Below are 24,387 nucleotides of genomic sequence, written 5' to 3'. Positions count from 1 at the left end.
TTATATGTGTGTGCACTCACTCTCTCGCCCTTCCATCTGCTGAGCAGTGTGTGTGTGTGTGTGTGTGTGTGTGTGTGTGTGTGTGTGTGTGTGTGTGTGTGTGTGTGTGTGTGTATTCGGCTGCTGAAAAGAGGAGGCTGGAGTGAGCTCCATAGGGAAGTGAGTGAGGAAGCTGGAGGTCAGGGCACACAAGATGAATCTGCTCTGTTCAAAGGCCCTCTCCAGAGGGCAAAGACAGAAATTGAGAGAATTTGATCTGTGTTTTTAACTCAGTTTGTGTGCGTGTGTGTGTGTGTGTGTGTGTGTGTGTGTGTGTGTGTGAAACAGAGAGAGAGAGAGAGAGAGAGAGAGGGAAAGAGAGATTGTGTTTATTTGTTTACACTGCCTGCAAGGTCCCACAGTCTCTTTGACCATCACTCCTTTTTTTTTTTTTTTTTTACTTTCTCAGTCTATCTCCGTGACTTATCCGTGGTATACCTTTCCCATCTTGCCCCCGCTCTCTCTAACTGCTTTTTACTATCTTCCTCCCCTCTTCACCTCCCTTTTCTTCTCCTCTCTCCTTGCCCTCTTTGTCCCCCAACTAAAGTGTGTTTCTATCGATCGCATTGCCCTTTAAAAACAACCGCTAGTTTGGGTCAGGACCCTGAGGTACTCCTTAACCTTCAGCACAAGCTCCAGGCTGCCTGTGTCCCACTACACGTTAGTACATTAGCAACACATACACACAAGGATGCACACACACAGCTAAAATTTTGTTAAGTCTATCTGTCAAAATGCCAAGGCACTGCATTTACTTCCATGAGTAACAATGTTTATTATAACTGTTTTTCTGGGGGTTTAAATTGCTGGGGTCAAACTGATTCTAATTGATAAAAAAAAATGTTAGTAAATTTGAAGATAGCAGGAGGGTTAACTGACTCTCTGAAGGAATTTTTTCTGAATTATCCCTCCTTTTGTGAGCATCGTTGACAACAACTTAAGGAGGGCACCACAGGATTTCTTTTCTGAACTGAACCAAAAAGAACAAGCGTGAATAATGTTTGAATGTTCGGTTAGTGATCGATTGAGAGGGCCTCTCAAAATTCCTGTCCTCCCGCCTCACTTCGGTCCGGATGCAGAGTCAATTGGCACGCTGCTCTCCGAGGTGCGGGGAAATGCATACTACCTTGAGCATTTTGAATTGTGGCGGCGGGGTGAGCGTGTGTAATGGGGTTTCCAGTCAGGGAGTCAATACCCAAGCTGCACTGCAATAACGAGATCAGTGTCTATGAGAACATCGAGACAAATCAATAAAATACTATAGATATTAGCCTCATCAAGTTTTAATTCTGTTTACTGCAACCATCCGTCTGTAAGCACTGCTTTTATCATTTCTTTTCCACTCACTGCTCTCTCTTTATATTAGGCTTTGACTTATATGGGCTTTCCAAGGCCGATACCAATAGATTTGAATTAACGCTGATGATCGATACTGGGCAAGGTACTCAGAAAATGTAATATATTATGCATTACTGAGTACATTACATTACGTTACAGCACCCCACTGTCAAAAAAAGGATGACCTAATCTGAGCAATAATATCAGCCTGGCTGCCCACCACTAAGTGTTATCGCTTTATTTGAAACATTGCTCCAAAACTAAGGTCTAAAGTAGCTGTGTGAAATGAAGCTATGCACATATGTTAATGTCACCTGCCCATAGTAAATCAACCAGGGATTAGCAAAAAAAAAAAAAAAAAAAAAAAAAAAAAAAAAATACAGCAGTTGACAGATTTGTTACCGGTAATAATAACTGTAATGTAATTGCTGAGTTTGAAGCTGAAATCTGCAACACGACTCGTCACTGAAAAAAGTAATCGCATTATTGTAACTGTGCAATATTGTTAAAGCTGTGATATATGTACGATTTCCATTGCTCAAAAAGCCACAAGCTTTCCATAATACCTCTGCGTTATGGATGATGCAGTCTGATCAATACCAATGATTAGTTGGCCAGACACTGAGATCTCTGATTTCCACTCCCGCTGCCATTTTCAGCTTCTCAGCATTGCAAAGAGTGAGTAAATGGCACTGTTTCTTTGTGGAGCCAAAAAAACAAATAATAAAACAAAATTACTATTCCGATATGTGGCATATTCAATTCAATCAATCACTTTATTGTGCCAAATGGGATTATTTTGTGCAGTCAGGGTATTACCTCCTCACTAGATGTTTCTTATTCCTCTGTAATTCAGTGTGTTTACATGCACCTTTAGAAATCCAGTGATTCCCGACATGCAGCAGTCATCTGGTTTTAGACATGCCTTGTAAACGACAAGCCCGGTTTTCATTATCAGGTTAAGAGAGCGGTTATGAAAAAACCTGATCAGTGGGCCATGTAAATCCTTCGCCGGCTTTGCGAAAGGCTTTTTTTATGTGAGGAGAAGAGAAAGCGAATGAGGGAACTGACGTGCAACTGCTGCTCGCATTTCCAGAGGCGGAGGTGCATCCACAGTCACTGTGTCACAGGGTTCACCGTATGTCTTACTTCGCTACATGACTTCATGAGTCAGACTCACGGCATTTGAACATTTTCTCACTGTTTGTGTCTGTGTATTCTGTCAGAACAACTCTCTCCCATCTGTCTTTTATTCGTACATGCATCCAACAGCTGCAGGGAGAATGGGAACAACGGGAAGAACCGGATTGAAATGCAGATAAATTGCACGCTTATCGAAGGAATGCATCACACTCTCTGCCGGAAATCTACAATTATTGCACAAAAGTTCAAATTCAAGTTTATTCATAGCCCTTCATCACTGTTTACAGCAGCAAAATTACACCTTCCTAGAGGAAATTAATAATTTTACATTCTCTAGGAAAAGTTTTGCCTTCTCCTGAGAAACTTTTGTGTTTCTCAGATTGAAAGTATTACATTTTATTTTCCTCCTTCTTTCTTTATTTACACCATCTATGTTTTCTTTCCCATACCTGAACCCTCATGGCAGACGAAAAAAAAAAAAAAAAAAAACAACCTCCGAAGTATGTCTGGTAAAACTGAAATTCACAAAGTTGAGGAGAACAGAAACCTTGCGGTCTGCATTTGACTGACAGAGCTGCATGTACACTCAGGTTTAGGGGTTATCACAGTATAGCAGCACACGTAAACAAATTATCTGATTTCATCGCGCGGTAATTAGTTTTTGGTGTGCAAACATGGTCATTATGACAAATGTGACTATATTGTTTGGGTTGCAATTGGGTTGCAATTCCTTGGTCACCGCTACAGGTCGATAAAAGTCATATTTCACGTAATCCATCATCAGATCTGACCAGTAAAAAGTACAACTATTCAGTGGTTCACCCAGATTTGTATTCTTGCCAGGGTTGAGAAGCCATTGAAACAGCATTTATACTTAATAAAAGGTCAATATCTGCCCAATATTTCAGCTCAGTGTGACTCTGCTCTTCATCGCTCAGCCTCTCTGCAAGCGTTCAGGTTGACTAAACTCACAGTGCACCTCCAGACCTTTCTCTCTCCACTGGTCTCCCCATAGGTCTCGTATGATATCCTGTCTTCAATATGTTGCTCCATCTTTTGTGCCACGAGTCTTTTCAGTAGAGTCTCCTGCACGCCCGCATGCACAGAAACACACACACACACACACACATGCACACACACACACCAGGTCCAGAGACATTTTCAAAACTCAGTGGGGGGACATGAATGAGCAGCTGTGTGTCATATAATTATCTCCTTAATTATCACCTTGGAAGCCCGCCCATACACAGGCACGGTGGTAAAGTGGCCACTTATCCTCTGGAGCTGTCAGAGGTGTGAATAGATTTATACTTCTTATGCCTCTTTCCTTGTGTGCATGCACGTGTGTGTGTGCATGCACATGTGTGTGTGTGTGTGTGTGTGTGTGTACGCACGCACATAAATTCAACCGGAAGTCAAAGATGCAGATCAAACCGGTGGCAGGCAGCTACATAATTTGTCAAACACTGATTCTCTGCATACTTTGAGTTCCTGATGGTGAACAATCAAAATGAGGTCTTTCCTGTCAGTTTTAGACGATGTAAATACTTCAAAAGGCAGTCTGTGTTTTGACGAGGGAAAAAAAAAGAAATAAAAATATTAGTCTGTACACATCTAAATCCTAACACAGTTCAGATACAAAGAGTGTAGTAAGCGACTACAGCACACCGTCTGTTGAAAACCATGCAATTCTGTTTTGTAGGGACTTTACTAAATGTCATCTATGTAGTTTTCCAATCCAGCCTATGATGCTCAGCTTTTCTTTTTGTCACAGTAATAGAGGTGTTCATTCACTTCTATGTTTGGCATTGAGCTCATAGTTAGTGCTGCGGTTGGACTGGACTGCATTTTACTGTTTCCACTATTTTGTCCCCCCTCATGTACATAAATAGGGTGGGGGAAAAAAATTAGAAACACCTCTCAATAATATAGTTCAGTACTTCTGCAAACTACAACCTCAGTAATAAACAGAGTTAAATTTACACATTCTCCACAATGTGAACACAAACTAAACGTTATAAACTTTGTTAAAAGGTAGAATTTATGGCAGAGCTGTTGCATTGAACAGTGTATATTATATTTAATGACAAAATGAGTTTCCAGTGGGCTTGAGTGGTACAGGACCGATTCAGCATATAATAACCTGAAATGTTAGGCTTTCCTCAGTTAAAAAAAGAATTGCATTGGATTTATATTATAATACAATCTTGCAATAAGTACCGTGCAAAGCAAACACTGGCACAGGATGTGCATCAGGATAACAGTAAAACTTCACAGATGCTCGCGGGTAGTGAAAAAACTTTAGATTACACAGCACAGCTAAGTTATAAAATAAATGTCTTTCTCTGTGCGCTCTTACAAAGAGTCTCAAATGATCATTTTTATCTTGATTATTTTGTTGGTGCCTTGCATGAGCTTAAAATTATACACCTAATGAGCCTTTACCGCCTAGTGTAGCTGACCTGTTTGCAAAAGAGCAAGCCTTTTCACCTTGTAACCCAGGTGTTGCTCAGCTTTGTCTCTGTTAAGGATGACATGACAACTTTTCAGGCTGGGAGGGGACCAAGCGAGGACATTTGGAGGAATTTAGTTGTTTTAAGGGTCAGATCACCAACTTATTCACAGTGAGCATGAATGAGAGCCACAATGTGCACGCCAAAAGTGAACGCCAAAAAAGAACACCAAAAAAGCGCCTAATAAAGACGTCTTCAAAAGTTTCACTGTGAAACCCGTGAAGACGCCGGTCCCAGGGATGTCTGTCAGAGTTGTTGAAAAGAACAACAACAATAATAATAATAATAATAAACAGAGCGTTTTCAGCACAGCAACAGATGAAATATGCTATTACTCAGAGATGGGGGAGGAAATGGATGAGAATGAAGCATATTGATCAAAAAGCATGAACACAGGAAAATATTAATGAATGGGACGAACAGAGGGAATTGTGCAACAAGCGTTTATTGAAACTAATAAAGCTGGTGACAGGCAGGCACTCATGATTTTATGGTAAATAATGAAAGCAGCTGAGGGAAACAGTGACAACAATGAAGAGGAATAGGTAAAGGAGCAGGGGGAAATGAAAATCGCCCACACATCCCGGGGAACAGCACTCCATTCAAGAATTCACATACGCCTTGGGACGGCCCATCGCGGGATTGTTAAACTGGGATCCCCCTTTAAAAAACAAAAACAAAACCAAAGAAAAAAAAAAAAAACAGCATCCCAAAGACTTTCTCTGGCTTTTTCTGCTTTTTTTTTTTTTTTTTTTTTTTTTTTTGGTAATACTGTGATTTCAAAACAACAAAACAGTGCTTGGTATTTGTAAAAAAAAAAAAAAAAATATATATATATATATATATATATATATATATATATATATATATGTGTGTGTATATATGATGAGGTCACATATTTGTGTTCTATATTGTTTGATGAGTGGTAAAAAAAAAAAAAAATGTTTTTGCAAAATTGCATTGCATGTGTCTGTCCATGTCATCTCCACATGGCAGCCATGCACACACACACACACACACACACACACACACCAAACTCACACATACACAGTGACCTGAATTAAAACGTTTTAAATGTGCAAGCACGGGGAATTCTTGCATTTTAAATGATTGTATAAAGCCTTACAGTCAAGACAACACTGCTGAATCACTATCAAGTGGGAGTGCATCGATTCCCCAGAGGAAACAGCAACACAAAACATTCAAATAGGACACAACCAGCACAGGAAGGCTCTGGGAAATGTCGGCTGTGTTCAGGGTCTGAAAGCATTTTAAATCAACTTTAGCACAGTTTTTGTCCCTGCAATTGATTTCCCATTTGAGTGTGTTACAATAGACGGCAATTTAAATGACAAAGATCAAACTAATTTGAATCAACAAAAATCAGCAGGGAAATCCCTGCGTGATGGGTTCAGTTCACTGCTGATCTGCAATTTATTCATCCAAATGCCAACCCTATGTCATTGAATAAAATACAATCTATGTACTGGACCAAACTCATCATACGAAATATGATCTCTGGAATTAATAAATATAATCAACATCTCCTGTCCTTTAACAACTCAAACTCTCTGTCTTTTCTCTCCTCTTTCTGTGTCCTTTGGTGGCTGTCAGCCCTAAATAATTGCAGAAATATATTTTATGCTTGTGTGAGGAGGAGAACAGGAAAAGGACAGGGACGTACCCATCTTTCTAAATGCCTTACAGCTTGGAATGTCATTGCGAGTGTAGGCTCACATAAAAAGAGCACTTACCTATCAGGGTAATTATGTTTGACTTAGCTTGTTTGATGGGTTCATGATGCACCAACTTCCTCCCAGGTGGTACATCCAGCTCCACATGAGTTTAAGCTGGCACAACTGTACTTTCAAGTGGACATTTTTGGATATTTTGATGAAATGAAGGTGCTGTCTGTGATCTTTTTAGTCCAAATTCAAAAAGGTTTGACACCTGAGTGTGTTCCCTCACTATAGGACTGCTGCCTTTTGGAGCACTTACATGGCAAAGTTTTTGTTTGGACATTTACTTGTTAACTATATGCAACAATTTGTTTTCCTGGCGAGTGCTGTTCTAATTTCCTTTGAAAAAAAAAAAAAAAAAAAAAAAAAAAAATCTGATTGGGACCAGCCTAATTAAAGGACTACACCAACTTCTTAGGACTTTGTCCCATTGTTCATGTTTACTAATACATGATGAGAGGTGCCAAATCATCTTGGTGACAGATTTTCAATTTTCACAGATGGTTGTTGATTGTAGCCTTTGTGTTACGGACTTCTAATCTGTTATCCGAGTTACTAACTTCCTGGACTGAGCTGAGCTGGACTGTCCTCAATTTGATATCTCCCCTTGCCCGACTGCTCTGGAAGTGTGAGCCTGAGCTGGAGGATTTATTAACTGCAAGGTCCTTTCTCTATTTCACACCAGATCCAGATTCAGAGGTGTTTTTCCATTTTACTCTGCAGGGGAAGTGAATAAAACGTGAAGACTACGGAAAATAAATATTACCTTTGGTGAATGAATACTTACTATGTTTTCAACTGAGGCTGACAAAATTCCAAAGTGTTCCATGATTCTTGTCCCAAAAATGTATTAAATTCCCTGTCTTTCCATGACTTTCAATGACCCGTGGGAACCCTGCAGATTACAGAGGATGAGCAGCTCTTTGGTTAAACTTCTGCAGCTACTGTCCCTCCATCATTAGATAAAGGACCTACTGAGCTGGACTCAACCCTTCAAATGGTCCACTGCCACCACCCAGAAACAAAAAACAGCCCACCCTGCTTGTATCTGCTCCCACAGACTCAGGAGATTGTTCTTCTAAACTGCAGAGGAGCAAAGCCCTGCGGTCTTAGGTGGACTGTAAGGAACCCCTGCTCTTCCTTCAAAGCTGACTGACCAGAGATACCCAAACTGGTTAAAAGGGGTTTCCGATACCTGAGCTCACTCCTTGTTCAGCTCATTATCATCACGAGACAGAGCCTCTCATTCTCCAGTACACCTATGGCCACTCCTCAGTCGGCAGTCTACCATCCATCCTTTCCGAAAAACAGCTATTGTCGGTAACTGCACCATTACAGATGTCAAGGCCATAAAAGTTTGCACCTGCTGCTTAATGGAAGCCTGTATATTGGAGGTCTCACCTGCCTTCTGACCTGGACCATCATGCTGAATGCTAAACCACTGTTGTGCACATAACACGACTGACAAACAAGTGGATTTTAGAAAACTGTTTGCTGCCATTACCTCCCCTGAAAAGCAGAGTTTAACAGTGCAGGTTACAGCTGTGTCTCTGGAGCTCTCACACCTAAGTACGCCTCATTCACTAATGGAAATCCCAAGTTTTCCAAAGACACCCAAATATGTCCTGCAGAATTACAGGGAAATGTGTATAAGAGATAGTTTCTATTCGATATAATGGTGCAGCGATAAATAATATCATTCTGGGTTTGAATATCTCAATCAATATAAGCATTATTATGCTTCAGTGAAGCACTGAAATGAGCAGATACAAAAAAAAAAAAATGTATGTGACATTGCTGTACAATATGAAAAAAAAAAATCTATGTGGTGACTTGAATTGAAATTAAAGGGAAAATTGACTGTGTTCTCATGCAACCCCTGTATCGTAGAGCTGACTGAGCATGTCCATGCCCTCCAAGGGTAATAATTTACACCCTCCATTGGTCTCCATGTACAACTAATCATGTCTGTGTTATGAAGGAGCTCCTTTGTTGGGTTACTGCAGCCAATATTACACTGTTTGAAGGGCACAGACTCTTACACAAAGAATCACACCTATCCTTTTCCCATCCTCATCATTTTATCCAATAATATAGAATCTGCATTTGACAGAATATATGCGTAGAAAGTACCATCTTTGGATTACTCTACCATCTCTCTCCTTACTTTGAAACTTGCCCATGATTACTGTATGCTAAAGTGTTTAGCATACACACCTGACAAAACTATATAATGCAGAGACACAGAGATGCACATGGATGCCAACCCTGCCTGACAACATCATCCTACTAAACATAAGACATAGCATAACCTCCAGATTAACTGAAAGCAGGGCTTGGCAACCCTTTCATTACAAAGTGCCAGTTTTACATTTTCCTGTTATTCGGTGTGCCATACCGACTTTGACATTAACCGTAATTATGACACCACATGAAAATAAAAATCTGTGGATCTGAAATTTAATCCATCGATACAGGCAAGACACATAGCAACAACAGACTTTGAGGGTTCCCCCAGTAAAGACGACTGGTGGTGTGCTCGGGAGGTGATCAGCAAAAAAGACTCGCCTTGCTTCCCGTCCCCGGACTCTGCATGTTTGATGGATTCTGCCTCGTCTGGCTCATCCTTGAAAGTTTTCTCAAAATCCTGTTTAACACTCTAGCATCCTAACCCTAACCCAATATTTTTCAAACAGAAAATACACAAGGAACCTTACTCCTCTATCTATGAAGGCTGGAATACTCAAACCTTTACGTTAGCTTTGTTAACTAGCTGGGCTGCCGTCGTCTACTGAGCCTGAACCGGCACTGCTGGCATGATTTGAGTAGGAGGTTGAACCATCAATCACACTAAATAACACAGGGCCAATGGCTGTGCAAGAGGTAGACTGATCTGGCATGCAAATAACAGGGCACTCTCCTGCACACTTACTGTTCATCTGCAATTGTTTAAGCTACCATGTGCCAGCGGTGGCACGTGTGCCTAAGGTTGCTGACCCCCGATTTGAAGTGGAACTCATTTTTAGGAGAAGCTCAATCTAAGGAGCTATTCAAGCTCATTATACCATTACTGGCAAGACATAATCAGAGCTGCTCCTCACATATTCAACTTATCAGTTACAAGAGATTTGTGGTGAAAATCCCCTCAGCTCTGCCTTCTGAGTATAATAATAAGCTGCATAATAATATAAGCTTATTGGTGTTCAGGTTTCAATACATTCAGTCAGAAGGAAGGATTTAAAAAAAAAAAGCCTTTCCTGAGATCAGCCCTGCAACAGACATACAGTATTTAGTACTTCCTATAATGAAAAATAGTTTAATCTCAAGTACTTAATTTGTGCAGTGAACATGCTTCACAGCTACAGCGGGAAGGAAAAGGGTGTGATGCGTTTCTCACCAGCTGCAAAGGAAATGTAATATTTCCAACAATGTAGGTGGCTCTCCAGATATGGTTATGTAAACACTGTTTTGTTGGATCTGTGTCATGAACTTCATGTCATGTTCTATCCCACATTCTCTTTCTAATTATCAGGGGGTAAATAAATAAATAAATAGTCAAAACACCTTTAAAATAATCCTGGAGGAAAGTCAACATCTTGATTATCTTGTCAGGGTGTGATAAATGCAGCCATCCTTTCAATTTAATTCAATTTAATGTCACCATGCCGCTCGAGTATAACAACAAGTCTTGCTCGCCAGCCTCTCTGGTGCAACATAAAAGCAAAAGTGCAGACGCAAAAAACGCAGTCATCCGCAAACTACCGGCGAAGCTTACTGTATCTGGCAGAGCAGATTGCACGGACATGTTCAGTATGCCACGATGAAGCCAAACAAACTCACACATACACACACACACCCTCACAGATCAGTGCATATGTAGGTGGCAATCAGGCACTAATCTATGTACCTGTGAATGCTGAAAGCCTACAATGGCCACTTAAAATCAATGACATCAGCTCAACATTTCTGTGCAGCCTCACCTCTTATCATATGAAAAAAAAGACACACACACCACAGATCAATTAAAACCAGCACCTTGAATTCGATTTGCCCTCTGAGGGGAAAAAAAAAATAAATCAAACAGATATGGTTTGCAAAACTGTCACATTCTTGCTTCAGTCTTGTTTGTGGCCATGAAATGGATCCTTGTAAGTTAGACTGAAACCTGTATCTTGTATTTTTCTCTGAAGGAGAGGAGTAGGATGGGATAGGAGAGAACAGGGGGAATATGATTTGTCAAACAGTGAATAAAGGAGAAAATGTCAGTCAAAGCAACAGCAACAGGTGGATTTAAGAGTGTGGAGGAAATGCCAGAAGAGATAGGAACAGATAAGAATGAGGAGGCAGGAATGAATAGATATCCACACACAGCCACAAGTCAAAGCCAAAGCCAAAACAAGTAAACATAATTATAAATGAGCTCACATCTTTGGCTGCTAAATCAATATGCAAGCTAGAAGGAAGAAATCAGAGAGTGAGGCTGTTAATCAGTAATGTTGTCAAGAGAGATCCCATTGGACTTTGACTCCTTGTGGTCGTGCAAACATTTTTAAGTAGAAACTGTTCTGAACCCACAACCCTAGAAGATGAACACTGCCAGTCTGCCATTCATTATCAATGAAGCAGTAATGAAGCAGCACTAAGACTTTTTTTCTGTGGAGGAAATCATTAAGACCAGAGGCGTAAATTAACTCAACCCTACCCTACGTTACCAAAGCGGTAACTCAGAGATAACATTGGTCTTGAGTTTCTCGCTGAATTTGTTTTCCCAATAAATGTTTCGCAACTTTTGAGTGATATTGATTGATTGATTGATTGACTTAAAAATAAATAATTAAAAAAAAAAAAACAGCAAAGGCAAGACTGAACTTTGACTAGGACTGCTTTGGCTTTTCTTTATAGTAATGTGTTCTTCAGTATAATAGTCTGTGTGAGACTTTTCAGAGTTGCCCATGCAAGACTGGACAGCCTGAGATCAAAGGGAATGACACAGTGTGAGTTTTGTTTGAGTGGATTTTCTTTTTAATCTTCGCCAATCATAACATTCTCAAAAGCACTGCTCATCTGTCTTCAGCAGATCTCCTTTTGTTCTTGCTATTCAAACATTTGAACTCAGCACAAACAAAATGGAATGAAACCATGAAAAAAAAAAGAGAAAAAAGATTCCCACTCTCTTGCTGCTACTTAAGTTTCAGAGCAAGAAGCGCTCGACTGATCGAGCGAGGAATGCTCCACCGATTGAAATTACTACCAAAGCCCCTGGAGTGTTGCTCTCTATTTCTGCAGGTCTGGGTAAACAGCACCTTGTACGCCTACAAATCAAGTAATTAACACTTAAAACACAACTGGGCCTTGGCAGGATCAAGGTCGGATGCCGTATTTAATACAAGCCCGACGGCAAAGATGAAGGGGAATGATGGGATAGAGGTGGGACGAAGAGGAGGAGGAGAAATGATCATTTGAACTGTGTCCGTCTGGTGTCTGGGTGGGAGGGATGGTGCCACCTGAATCGCCAATGAGGACGAAGGTGGAACGGACCAGACATGGCCAGCAGCAGCATGACATTGACACCATGCTTCCCATCACACCCCTCCTGCCTCTCCCCCTCTCTTCTTCTGATGATTTATACAGCACACTTCCCTCTCTTTTGTAATCTATTCAGCTTCCTCTTGTTTTCTTCTGGTTTCGCGCCGCGTCCTGTTTTATTCTGTTCCTCTCTGATCCGTTGTCTTCTGTTGTACTGTTCTCTGTCTCACACTGCTCCCTGCCGCTCTGCTGTATTCTATTCAATTAAACTAGAGGAACGTGTCAATGCACTGACAACTCATTCTCTGTGTAATACTGTGCCCGAGGCAGACTCTCACTAGAAGATCCTTTAGGAATATGAGCGCAGACCTAAAGGTAGAGGAAGATGAATATTCAACAAAGAAAAAAAAAATCACAACAAAACAGGATGGCATGAAAGCCAATAAGTGATCCATCTCGCCACCAGCCAGAAAACAAGCTTGTTCAGTAATACTTCAAATGCAATCTAATTACCACACCCTACCATAGACATACATAGGTCCAGCTGATACTGATGATGTTATGACATGATGGATTGTGGACAAAGCATGACATTTGACATTCATTAATTTACACTGAGAAGCAGCAGGTTTGGATGTGCATATTCATAACCACCGCATTTATAATACATACTGCATGGCTAACATGATAATAAACTGCCAGCTATGGCTGAGGCCACCAGAAGTGGGTCAGCAGCCATATTGGTATTCCCTAAAGAAGCTGAAGATGTGCAGTGTACACTTGAAAAACAGGGTTTTGTCAAGAATATACTTGATCATGAGTGGGGAAGGGGACTCTGGAGCGGAAGGTACTCCCAAATCATATGCACAAATTCATCCACTGAAAATTTACTTGTAACCTTTACTCTATCTCACATATGCTCCGCCCTCTAAAGGACTCTCAAGGTATTGTGAGTGGAGCCCGATGTATCTATGCCCTGTCGTAACATCAGATATCCAGCACCCTGAGAAAGGCCAGCTACAGGTTAGTCACCAACGCCACCCTACTTCCATTAACTTAGACCACTTATGCAGGAAAGTAAGGGGCCCTATCCAGCCCAGTTGACATGTTTAATATAGTCCTGTGTGGAATCGTGGGCCTAACCTCACAGGGGTCAAAACTCATGCAACACCCCCCACAGCATATCTCCACTGTCTTGAATGACACTGCCTTGAGAGGTAAGTACTAATGGCAGTTCCTATTTGGGGGCGGATACATGCATCACAAGGCACTGTCTCCTTCCTCCTTGAAGGAAATGTTTCACAAAGGGGTGGGTGAAGACGTTTCTGTCATCAAACTCCTCATGATAGGACAAAACGACAGCTGCAGAGACTTTAATGGCATGAGACAGCCCTTTCTCTAGCAGACACTGCAAAAATGATCCAACTGAGTAACTCAAAGGATCTAACTTCCTTTTTCTTTGCATCAGTGATGGAATCCCAACAATTTCATCTTGTCATAGGCAGTGCTGGATCCCCCTCTCGCCATTTGGATTGCCTAAATGACCTGCACAGATAATCCTGTCCGCATCAGCCTCTCCCTCTCAGGAACCAAGCCTGGAGATGTTGGTCTAGTGTGGGCAGTGCACCTGTTGTGTCCACTTCCTGTGACAGAGCTCCTCAAAAATGGGAGATTGTCCAGGACTGGGCTGTGGACATCTGTGTCATCTCCGTGCATCAAGACCGTCTGGTCCAGGGCTACGAGGATGACCACCCTCTCTTGTCTCAGCAGTGGAGGAACGAGATGGAGATCCACCCACAAGGATGGGCTGTCTTGTGGCATCAGGGAGAGTCACAGTGGACAGTGGGTGTTGGTGAACAGATCCACTTATGACTTCCTGAACCGGGTCCAAATCTGCTGGACCAGAACCAGCATCACTGCCTGGACTTCGAGCAGGCTGATGTGTTGGATTTCCCTTGAAGGCCACGCATCGCTTTTCCCTGGCAGCCCCCCCCACCACACCACCCCGTCAGGTATGCATCTGTGAACACCAAGACATAGGCAGCCACTCAACCCAGCGGTGTTCCTGACGACTGAGCTGTGGCGACCCCTAGTACGCAGGCGTCCCTGCATGAAGGTAGGACGGTCACCAGACAGCGCCTGTCTCATCCAAGCGGAGACTGACAAACCACCTTTGCAGGCGACACATATACAGAAGCCCCAGTGGCACCACTGGGTGGGCTGCTGCAATGAGCACCAGAGCCTGCATGACAGGTTGTTGTCACAGCTGCATCCCGCCACAGTCTGTTAAATCAATACACCCACAGGTGACCAATGGGCCTTCACTGTTAGTTAAGAGACATCTTCAAGCGGGTAGACCTGTCGTAATGGAAACGCAAATCCCAGATGTGCAGGGCTTACATGCCGAGTCAAAACAAGGACAAGGACGTGCTGAGTCAAAACAAGGAAAGCCGAGCCAGCACATGTGAATGGAAAAAGGCTATAGTTTAACCTCACACACATACATCTCTGATGGAGAGGGAAACCAGAGCACCTGGAGTAAAGCCACACAAACACGGGTAGATCATGCAAACACCACACAGAACCAGGACCCAGACCTTCTTTACTGTGGGACCACCACTGTGCTGCTTCAATTTATCCAATATTACTCCATTTCAGTCTCCGTGAGTGAGTGAGTGAGTGTATTTGTGTGTCTGTGTGTGTGTGTGTGTGTGAAACAACAGAGTGACAAAGCACAGACATCTTGCTCTCTCTCTCTCTCTCTCTTTCTCTCTCCACTCCAGTCTCTTTCTGTATATTTGTAGCTCACCAGCACAAGCGGGCCAAGCACAAATGAACCCACCTGACCCACGGTCACGAGGAACGCTGACCTTTTATTAGGCAAACAAATAATCCTGAAAATATTCTAGCGTAGTAAACATTACGCACAAAAAACATCATCCATGCTTTGCTGAAAACCATAGTGAGCTTTGCTGCATGCTAGCAAATTAGGTTGCTAGGTTATGGACCTGCTCTTCTGTGTCCTGCACTTTATTGTTGTTTTTTTCCCTCTTGTCCTTCCTCTTTATTCTCATTCACTTTTGACTAGTAGGTTCACTTTTTGAAAAGTCCTTTGAGACATGTTTTGTGGAGAGGGGCTGTATAAATAAATCAACATGAACTTGAAATGAACTCGAACTTGATCAGACAAAAGTCGGGCTGCATTAAGAGGGCACTTTAAGCCTGGAAATAGCAGGAGAGATATGGATTGTGTAAAGAGGGTGAAAAATAGGCAACACTGGGAAGGCTATCCTCATGTTTTTATACACTAAGTGAATACTTTAAATTCAGAAATCCTGTTTCATTGTATGTAGTTTGAGCAATCCCTCTTAGACCCAATTTGTACTGGATTAGTTTCACTAGGGGAGGGGCCTATATTTGTAGTTAGAACCAGTTTAAAGGGAGGTATTACAGAAAACAGGCTTCACTAGGTTTATCATGGATATTGCAACATGAGAGGTTTTTAAATGCTAAATGTTAAACAATGGTGTTGGTACTCCTTGGTATTTTCTCTGTGTTCTCTCTGGAAAATGATGCTACCAGAAAAAAACAGCCAATCAGCCAAGAAATGTTTTGTCACAGCTGGCCCTCATCAAAAATCAACCAATCATTTAGCATCAGCCCATGACTTAGTCATTATTGATGCCAGGGGGCAGGGCGGGACCATCAATACTACCAGCCAATCTCATTAGTAATGAATGAATGTCTACAAAATGTCTTGATAGATTCTAGGTGCAGTCAGATAAATTATTTTGTCACAATTCTCTTTCATTTAAATGTCTGGGTTGTGTTTCTTAGACAAACCATCATTCCTACTCAACCGGGCTTTGTGACAACACACATACAAAAAAAAAAAGAGCCATCTTGCATCGTGCTGGCCCTCATAAATCATCGACCCACAAATACAACAGGCCATAATTGCAGTAGCTACCTAGCAGCGCCATGAAGCAGATACAGATAGCAAAGAGGGAGCTGAAGCTGAGGCCCACGTCTTCCCTGTAGATGGCCAGCGTCGTCTCGCAGTGGCGCCCCCTGTAGCCCTCGGGGCAGTGGCACGTGAACTTGGAGGGCGACTGGGCCACGCAGGTGCCCCGGTGGCAAGGCCGGGTGGCGCACAGGGTGTAAACACAGGACTTCTTGGTCCCATTAACACGGATCATGTGGCCTGGCGGACATCTGTTGGGAAGATGAGGATATGGAGGACAGGGAGGAGAAGGAGGAATGAGGAAGGAGAGGGGAGGAAGACAAGAGAATGAAAAAAAAAAATCTGAAATTAGACTGTTGCAGCAAATATTTCTAATTCCACTCTAACAACAATGAGGAATGAGTCGAAAACCTCTTCCAGCACGGTCACACTTTATTAATTCTCAGAGCATGGCACGCAAAAAGTCAAACTTGCGCACCCCAAACAATGAACGGAGGACTCTCTTTATACTCTGGTTCTGTGTCTCATCCTTATCTGGTATCTCCCATTCTGTTAATGCTCCAGCAGGCAAACACCGTCTGCTATGTCTTTCTTGGACTCTGTGTACACAATCGCTATTCACAGTAGTTTTCCACCTTCCAGCCTTGGCCTTAAGCTGACAATCAACAATAGCCTTTACTGGTTACATAATGGAGAAGACACTTTGTGGTATTTCCTTTATTCTGTACACACTTGTGGCAGCTATCAAAGCGAGGAGGATTACGGTTACACATGGTAAAGGTCAGACATGGTCAAAGATGAAGAATAAGCAAACATGACTGTATAAGCACACATGATTATATAATCATTAATAATTCGCTTCATATAGACACAGATAAGGTTTTGTTAAATTACACGAGTTGTAAATACGAGCAGAGAAAATTAGGCAGCATCAAGCAAAACACATTGCCAGAATGAATTAAGTCGAAATATATGCACATAATATGAAACATATGGGAAATGGATGAAAAAAATGTATGATAAGAAAACATCAACATGCAACAAATGAGAAAACATGAGAATACGATGAAAAATATGTATATTCAGCGCACTGTATCATGTTAATAGATTTACAAAGGAAAATACATGTGTATAAGATAAACTAATAAATTAGCAAACATTAATTGCCGTGTCTCACATTTAGTAATGAGAGTTCACGCCTTCCCCCTAATTTGTGATGTCACACAGATGCACAGCTCCATAAAGAATGAATTGGAGATTGGAGATGAAAATGCTGACTTTTGCAGCGATAGTAAGTAGGATGATTTTTATGCAGATAGGAGCACATTTTCTGCCTCACTTCAGAGAGCACCACTATAATTAAAAGCTCATTTGGGTGTAACAGCTCAAACAAACATTTTACGAGCCCATTAATTCGCTCTCCTATTCATTGTCTATGGAGCGGCTCCAGGCCATACATTCTGATGACATCGGAGCTGAGCCTCACCTCTGCTCTCTGGAGATTCGCTCATGCTTAAAAACACCGACTGATCTTTTCTAGGCAACGGGGACGTAAACTTCAGTGGCATTATCCAAGTCTTGTTTCGCTTAAGGGTTAACTTAACTTCTGTATAAGGCTGTGAATGTAAATGACACTTTTGAATTTTATCCCGAGATCTAATGAACAGATTGAGGGTTGTGTAATCATTCAAATGAGAAATCGATGCAAAATTAAGCTGGTATTTACGTCCAGATCTCACAAAACATTGCAGGCAGCAGCTTTCGGTGAAACAACTTTCACTGTAGTGTTGTATTTACAAGGGTTTTCTGCAGTGGTGTTGACTGTTTTATCATCTTCTATTCTATTCAAAGTCTAAATATTTGCTGGCAATGTTTAAAACCCTGACAGTCTGGAGAAGGTGATCCATGTTTTTGAGCTGCTGAGTACTATTTTGTTAAGTGACTCTCTGTACTCCTGCCTGTCAAGATCTTCTCTCACATCTCTATCTTGCACAGGATGCAGCTGCTATGGGATTTCAGTGCCAAAACTGAGTGCCAAAAGAGGGATAAACACTGCTGCATTGCTAACATCGCTACCATACACTGGCTACCAAGTCAGTCAGAACCAGTGTTGGGATTTTGCTGAGTGCTTTCAAAGCACACCGAGGTTTGGCCCTAATTCACAGCACACTTTTTAACCCCATGTGAAACTTCAGTGAAGTGGGCACCCATGACTCTTAGTTAAGACCTCTCTGGCTATTTCACAGTCAAGAAAAAAAAAGACTAAAAGTGATTTCAGTTTTGCCATTAAGCTCTCAACACTCTAGAGTGACCTGTCCAAAGCCATCAAAGTCAGTATCGAACCCAGGCCGCTAAGTAGTAAGGTCTATATTTAGTAAATGAATGCCAAAATGCAAATATAGTACAATATAGTTCACTTATATTCTGCAAAATGTTGAATTATTGTATTTTACGATTGTCACTGCAGCTCTAAATGCTCGCTATCTATGAAACGTCTTCGGCAAAGAACAGATTTGCTTTTTTTTGACACACAAAAACCATTTTTGTTGATAATTAGCTGTGGGTGGGATCATTGGCATGCATGCAAAAACAAAAGCTCCATTCAGCGCTCATTAGGCTTTTCTGGAAGCTGCGTAGGTGTGGAACATGAGATGCCTGTCAGTCAGCTAGACTTCAGTGCATCCACTTCTCTCCACTCTCTCTTACCGCGGCCTATCATTAGTCATGAGTGCAATGACCGCCACCAACTGTGATGAGTGTAACAGGATTACACAGACACACATGCATGCTCACACACACACACACACACACACACACACACACACACAACAATGCAGGAAAAGTACTGATGTGACAGTTGTTGCGGTGCAGAGTTCATTAAGAAAGTAAGAGACAGCAGCTCGGTGTGACTCTGCAGTGGCCATGATCATCTTTATAACCACAGATTATTGCAAATGTATGTATATAAATGTGTGCAAGTGGTTATATGAGCGCTTGGGGGAGGAGCTGCCCACATTACAGTGTGTCTTTATATGTCTGAAGTTACACTACAAGGTATCAAATGTTTGGTGCAGACAGTTTCTCTGTTTATTAGCCATGTTTTAGAGGTTGAGAGGTGAGGGAAGGACAGCGTGGGCAGAAACAATGGAGGTGAGAGGGTGACCAAATTCGGCAAGAGTGCGCAAGAGGAGAAAATCAAGAAATGGACGGGCAAAGATGAAAGAGTGCAAGGATGAGAGTCATTGTGGAGAAAATGGTTGGTGGATGGAGGAGAGAATAATGTGGGTGAGTGGAGTGCTGGAGAAGAGAGCGAAAAAAAAGGAGGAAGGCGAGATTAAAAGCCTGGAGGCTGGGGAGACTGAATGGAGGCTGATGTTTCCAGCAGCAGAGAAATTGCTGAGGCTAGTGTATGTGGCTAAGAGCGCTCCCTGTTTGATTTGGCCCACGTCAGAAGAGAGGCTGTTAGTTTGCTGCAGCTTTTCATTGTGCGACTGCATTTCCCATTACCCGCTGACAAACAAACTAACCTTTATACACAAAGCTGAGCGGCGGCGAAGGTGGAACTTTTATCAGGTAAAATTCTGAATCGCAGTGGGGCCGGCGGGTTGGGTGCTGAATTTATTTAGCTGATGCGTCCGTCCAGAGCGACTCACAGGGAGTGAGCAGTTAGAAGTTCAGTGTTTTGCTCGGTGACGCTTTGTCTGGAGCGTGCGTGTTGCTGGACACACTGGCTGACTTGTGGGGATTGCAATGTTTATCTAAATATTTCAGGCATGATTAAGGGGACCGCGTGACTCATATTGTGCGTGTGACTGCAGAGACTAATGGACATTGTTGAATGTGCAGGCCAGACGTTGGTGTGCGAGCGTCTTTGATGATGCAGACTGTGATCTCCGGAGTAATGACCCACTCTAGGCTTAACTTTGAAGCCGCTCCGCAGGGCTTCACCTCTGAGGGGGCGGGCCTGGGAGCGGCGGCACGGTGCTGATCTCAGTTCAAATAGTATTCTCTTCTCTCTTCAAATGTCCAGCACTTCTAATTAAGAGCATAAATGAGACATACTTTTGCCATAAAAGTAAACATCCACTTAAAAAAGAAAAGAAATTAAAAAAAGAAAAAAACCTCCGTATGTATGTTTGCATATGCCTAAGTGTGTACCACTGGGCCCTATTTTCATGGTTGCACAAAGAGCATCGCATGCATTGCTTAAAATAATTACGTACACAGTCTTGTACCTTTGCCTTTTTTCCATTTCCCATCATTTGTTTTGATCAGGATCAAATGTTTTATGGTTTTAATTCATCTTGTAGGTGGCTGGCTTGGTTCCAGGCTTCAAACTCTTCATATATGGATTTTCTGAAATGTCTATGGAGTAAATTAATGGGAAATTCACTTCAGGAAACGGAGCTGTCCAAAAAGTGGGCAGGCGGTCACTACTGAGTTCTGTTATGCACAAGGCTTATTATATTATGCCAAATGTCAAATAAAACTTCACCAAATTTTTTGACCTAATATTTTATTTATTTATTTATTTTTTTTTAAGAATTTTGTTGTTAATTTGTTGTTAATTTTAATAAAGTTGTCATTGTACTTGGGCCCTGTTAATGGCCACTTTCGGCTATATTGATTATGATTATGATTATTATTATTATTTGGGTGAATGGGTTTGTGTGTGTGAGTGTGTGTGTGTGTGTGTGTGTGTGTGTGTGAGTGTGTATGTGTACCTGCATTCGTGCACCCTCCACAGGTCGACGCAAGTGAAGGGGGGGCTGCACTGGTTCCTCTTGCAGGAGTCGGAGGAACACCCCCGGGAGAGCCCCTGCGCGCTGACCTGGGAGACCCCTTCTCGCGCCTGACCGTCCAATGGGATGTAGTGGCCGCTGAGGCGCACGTCCCTCATGCAGCCTGCAGAGAGAGCAACAGAGAGGGGGTTAAATAGAGCAATAAACATATTTTTATGTACCTTCACACAAACATAACATCAAAGGAATACGGGGTTTTATTTAATTATCACTGAGTAATTAGAAACAACAAAATCATCCATGTGTTCACTGTATATCACACCCAGGGCTCCATGCTTAGGCTGTAATATCAGTGGGATTACACAGAGGAGAGTCAGACGTCTGTTAAAAATGTATTATCTTATGAAATGCAGGATAGAGTATAACAGATTACCAGTGAAGTCAGTTGTACAATTTATTATATGTATGAGTTTCGGGCCAATCAGGACTAAGGCATCAAGTCAAACCTGACAAATACTATGACGTGTGCACGGTAGCTTCGAGGAATCTACCAGCATATCTGGGAAAGAAAAAAAAAAAAAAAAAAAAAAAAAAGGAAGGAAGATACCAGGGACTATTTGTCTTGCTTTTCCAGCTCGGTGCAGCTAAAAATCAACATGAAGTGGAAGAACATGTTCACCAAAAAGACTCCTGAAAAATGAAAACATAATTCATTTTTAAGGTGTTTGAATCTACAGGCCATGTTATATTTAGTGTTATTTGGGTTATGGAGAAAAAAAAAATTCTCTCTTTTTTGGGTGGTGCAGTGAATGCTCATGCTGTACTCTACACAGAGAAGACTAAAGAGTTAGTCAATGAGCTACACTTGATTCTGGTATTGGTGTTCTCATTCTCATCAAATCACAGGTTAGGTTAAGCAGTGGGCTATTCCTTTAAAGTACTAGCCCCTCACTTTTAGTATCTGTAAAGATGTGCATAAATGCTCTTGCACACACACACACACACACACACACACACACACACACACACACACGCGCGCGCACACACACGCTCACACACATACACACACTTGAACTTTCCCTCCCACCGTCTATCACGTCTGCCTCTTTTGAAGGGAAACGCTTTTAAAGTCCATTTAATAAACACATGCATTGTCTCGGACTGCCGGAGGCGAAACTGTCTACACCTCTCGCTGTCCATCTCTGGGGGCCGCGCATTCCTTGCTCTCTCTCGCTCTCTCTCGCTCTCCCTCGCTCTCTCCCGCTCTCAGCCTGCCTCTCCTTTTTTGTATTTTCAATACTTTTTAACCCAAACTCTTTTTCTCCCTGACATTCCAACGTAGCTGCCACACATCATCTTAATAACATTGCTGTGTGTGTGCGTGTCTCTCTCTCTCTCTCTCTCTCTCTCTCTCTCTCTCTCTCACACACACACACACAATAATACACACTAAGGAATACAGATGACAAATTAAAGGAAAAACAAGTGTGCTAGTGAGGTGGCATAGATTGTACAAGTCTCCTGAACTCTGCTGGAAGGTTGAAGCACCATTCTTACAAAAAAAAAAAAAAAAAAAAAAAAAAAAAAATGCTGTACGTAGAGAGAGATATTTAGAGAGATGGTTTGGGTGCATAAACCCTTTCATTTCAAAGACAAATGCACGTTTGACAGTTTGCTGGTGTAGAAACCATCGGCACTGATCTACAGAGATGTGGAGGAAGCGTCTTACCGAGACACAGGTTTTTTCCTTTAATTTGTCACCCATCTGGATGTCTAACTTAAGATGCAGTTCGCCTCCACGCTCACGTTTTAGGAAAATCTCGCATATGGAAGGTGTTATCACGTCGCCCCTCGCCCCACCCCCCCCCTCGCCCCCTGGGGAGAGCTGTCATCCCAGCTAACAATGAAGAGATGCATTTATGTGGATTAGCCATTTAAGTGTCACATTAATCATTCAAGAACACACAAAAAAATTCACTTATTCTTCCTAGAAAGGCGAGGTTATGAATAGATAAAAAAAGGCCTATTTCTGGTGCACTTTTCACGAGATAAAAGCGCGCTCAATTGGCTCACATGCCGCCAACGGCCTGTCACACCTCTCAATTTACACCGTCACCCATACATCACAATACACACTCTCTCCGGCTCGCACACACACACAGGCAGGTTTGGAGCTGGGATGAGATATCACCAGCGGTCTCAAATGTTACTTCGCCAGGTTTCCAGCAGCACGGCGTGGTAGGTCAGTTCTTCAACGGATGAAACACTCAGATCTATACTTAGATCTATACTCAACTAGATCTATAATCAAACACTCAATTAGATCTACATTACTTAGATCTGTACTATATGAGGCTCAAAGCTGATACTTCTATCTTTGCAATTCAACACTTTCTCATTTTCATCAACCTGAAGGTCTGTCTGGGCTCTGTGTGGCTTATTCTTGATCATCATCATCATCATCATCATTATCATCATCATTAGTAGTAGTAGTAGTAGCAGTGGTAGTAGTAATAGTAATAGATTAAATTAACATGCTTCATCATTGTCTTCAACACCTTCACAAACGTTTCTACAGTTAAATGCTGATAAATCACACTTAATTTGATTTTTCTGATGCTTTCACCACATCAGTCAAAAAACATTTTGGCCATCTGTCCTGAAATGTAACTGCCCACTGCAGAAATCTTGGAGCGATCTTTTACAGCAAGCTGAGCTTGGACAAAAATGTGAATTTACTTGTGTAGGCCTGTTTTTTAACATCTTAAAAAAAAAAAATCTGTCTTATCAGTTCAGAACTTGGAGCTTGTCATCCACGCCTTCATTATTTCCTGCTTTGATTACTACAATTCCCTTTACACTTGTTTAAGCCAGGATGCCTTGCACTAACTAGCCCATGATGCTGCAGCCAGACTCATTACAGCAACTAACCAAAGCCACCGTATCACTCCCAATTTAGCTTCTCTTCGCTGGCTTCCTCCCAAATTTAGAATAGATTTTATAATTTTATTGATTACTTTTGCTTGCCCCACAGTATATGGCTGAGCTTTTCTCTCTCTATAACCCCTCATGTAAATCTGAGATCCACTGACAGATATCCTGTGGTCGTTCCACAGACCAGACTAAAAAGAAAAGGCGACAGGACCTTGTTTCCTCTTTAGTCTCTTTTAAAGACACACCGGTTTAGGACAGCTTTCTGTTCATGGTCTTTTAGACACCGTTTTCTGTATTGTAATTTATTTTAGTGCTGAATATTTATGCATTGTAATGTGATGTGCTTGGAAAAGCTATGCTTCTGCTAAGGTCCGCCAAATGCCGCGGGCCTGAGGCTGATTGGCCCGAAATGGTAATAACCTCTTTGCTGACCAATGATCAATGTTTCA

At 41.9% G+C, this 24,387-nt stretch overlaps 1 protein-coding gene across 1 annotated transcript in view; it reads right to left on the bottom strand.

Moving 5' to 3' along the window:
• The window catches only part of LOC115376252 (neural-cadherin), a 376,719-nt gene that overhangs the window by 10,996 nt on the left and 341,336 nt on the right, over positions 1–24,387 (bottom strand). Inside the window, exons 34-35 of the mRNA XM_030075748.1 lie at positions 20,987–21,167; positions 16,269–16,513 (exon numbers count right to left, since the gene is read on the bottom strand). Of these exons, the coding sequence (XP_029931608.1) occupies positions 16,269–16,513; positions 20,987–21,167 (426 nt within the window). The remainder of the gene's footprint in view (positions 1–16,268; positions 16,514–20,986; positions 21,168–24,387) is intronic.

This window comes from Myripristis murdjan, chromosome 3, assembly GCF_902150065.1.
Source record: "Myripristis murdjan chromosome 3, fMyrMur1.1, whole genome shotgun sequence".
In the NCBI taxonomy this organism is placed as follows: Eukaryota; Metazoa; Chordata; class Actinopteri; order Holocentriformes; family Holocentridae; genus Myripristis; species Myripristis murdjan.
Note: the sequence above shows the minus strand (reverse complement) of the source record. Positions and strands in the feature narration are given on the sequence as shown.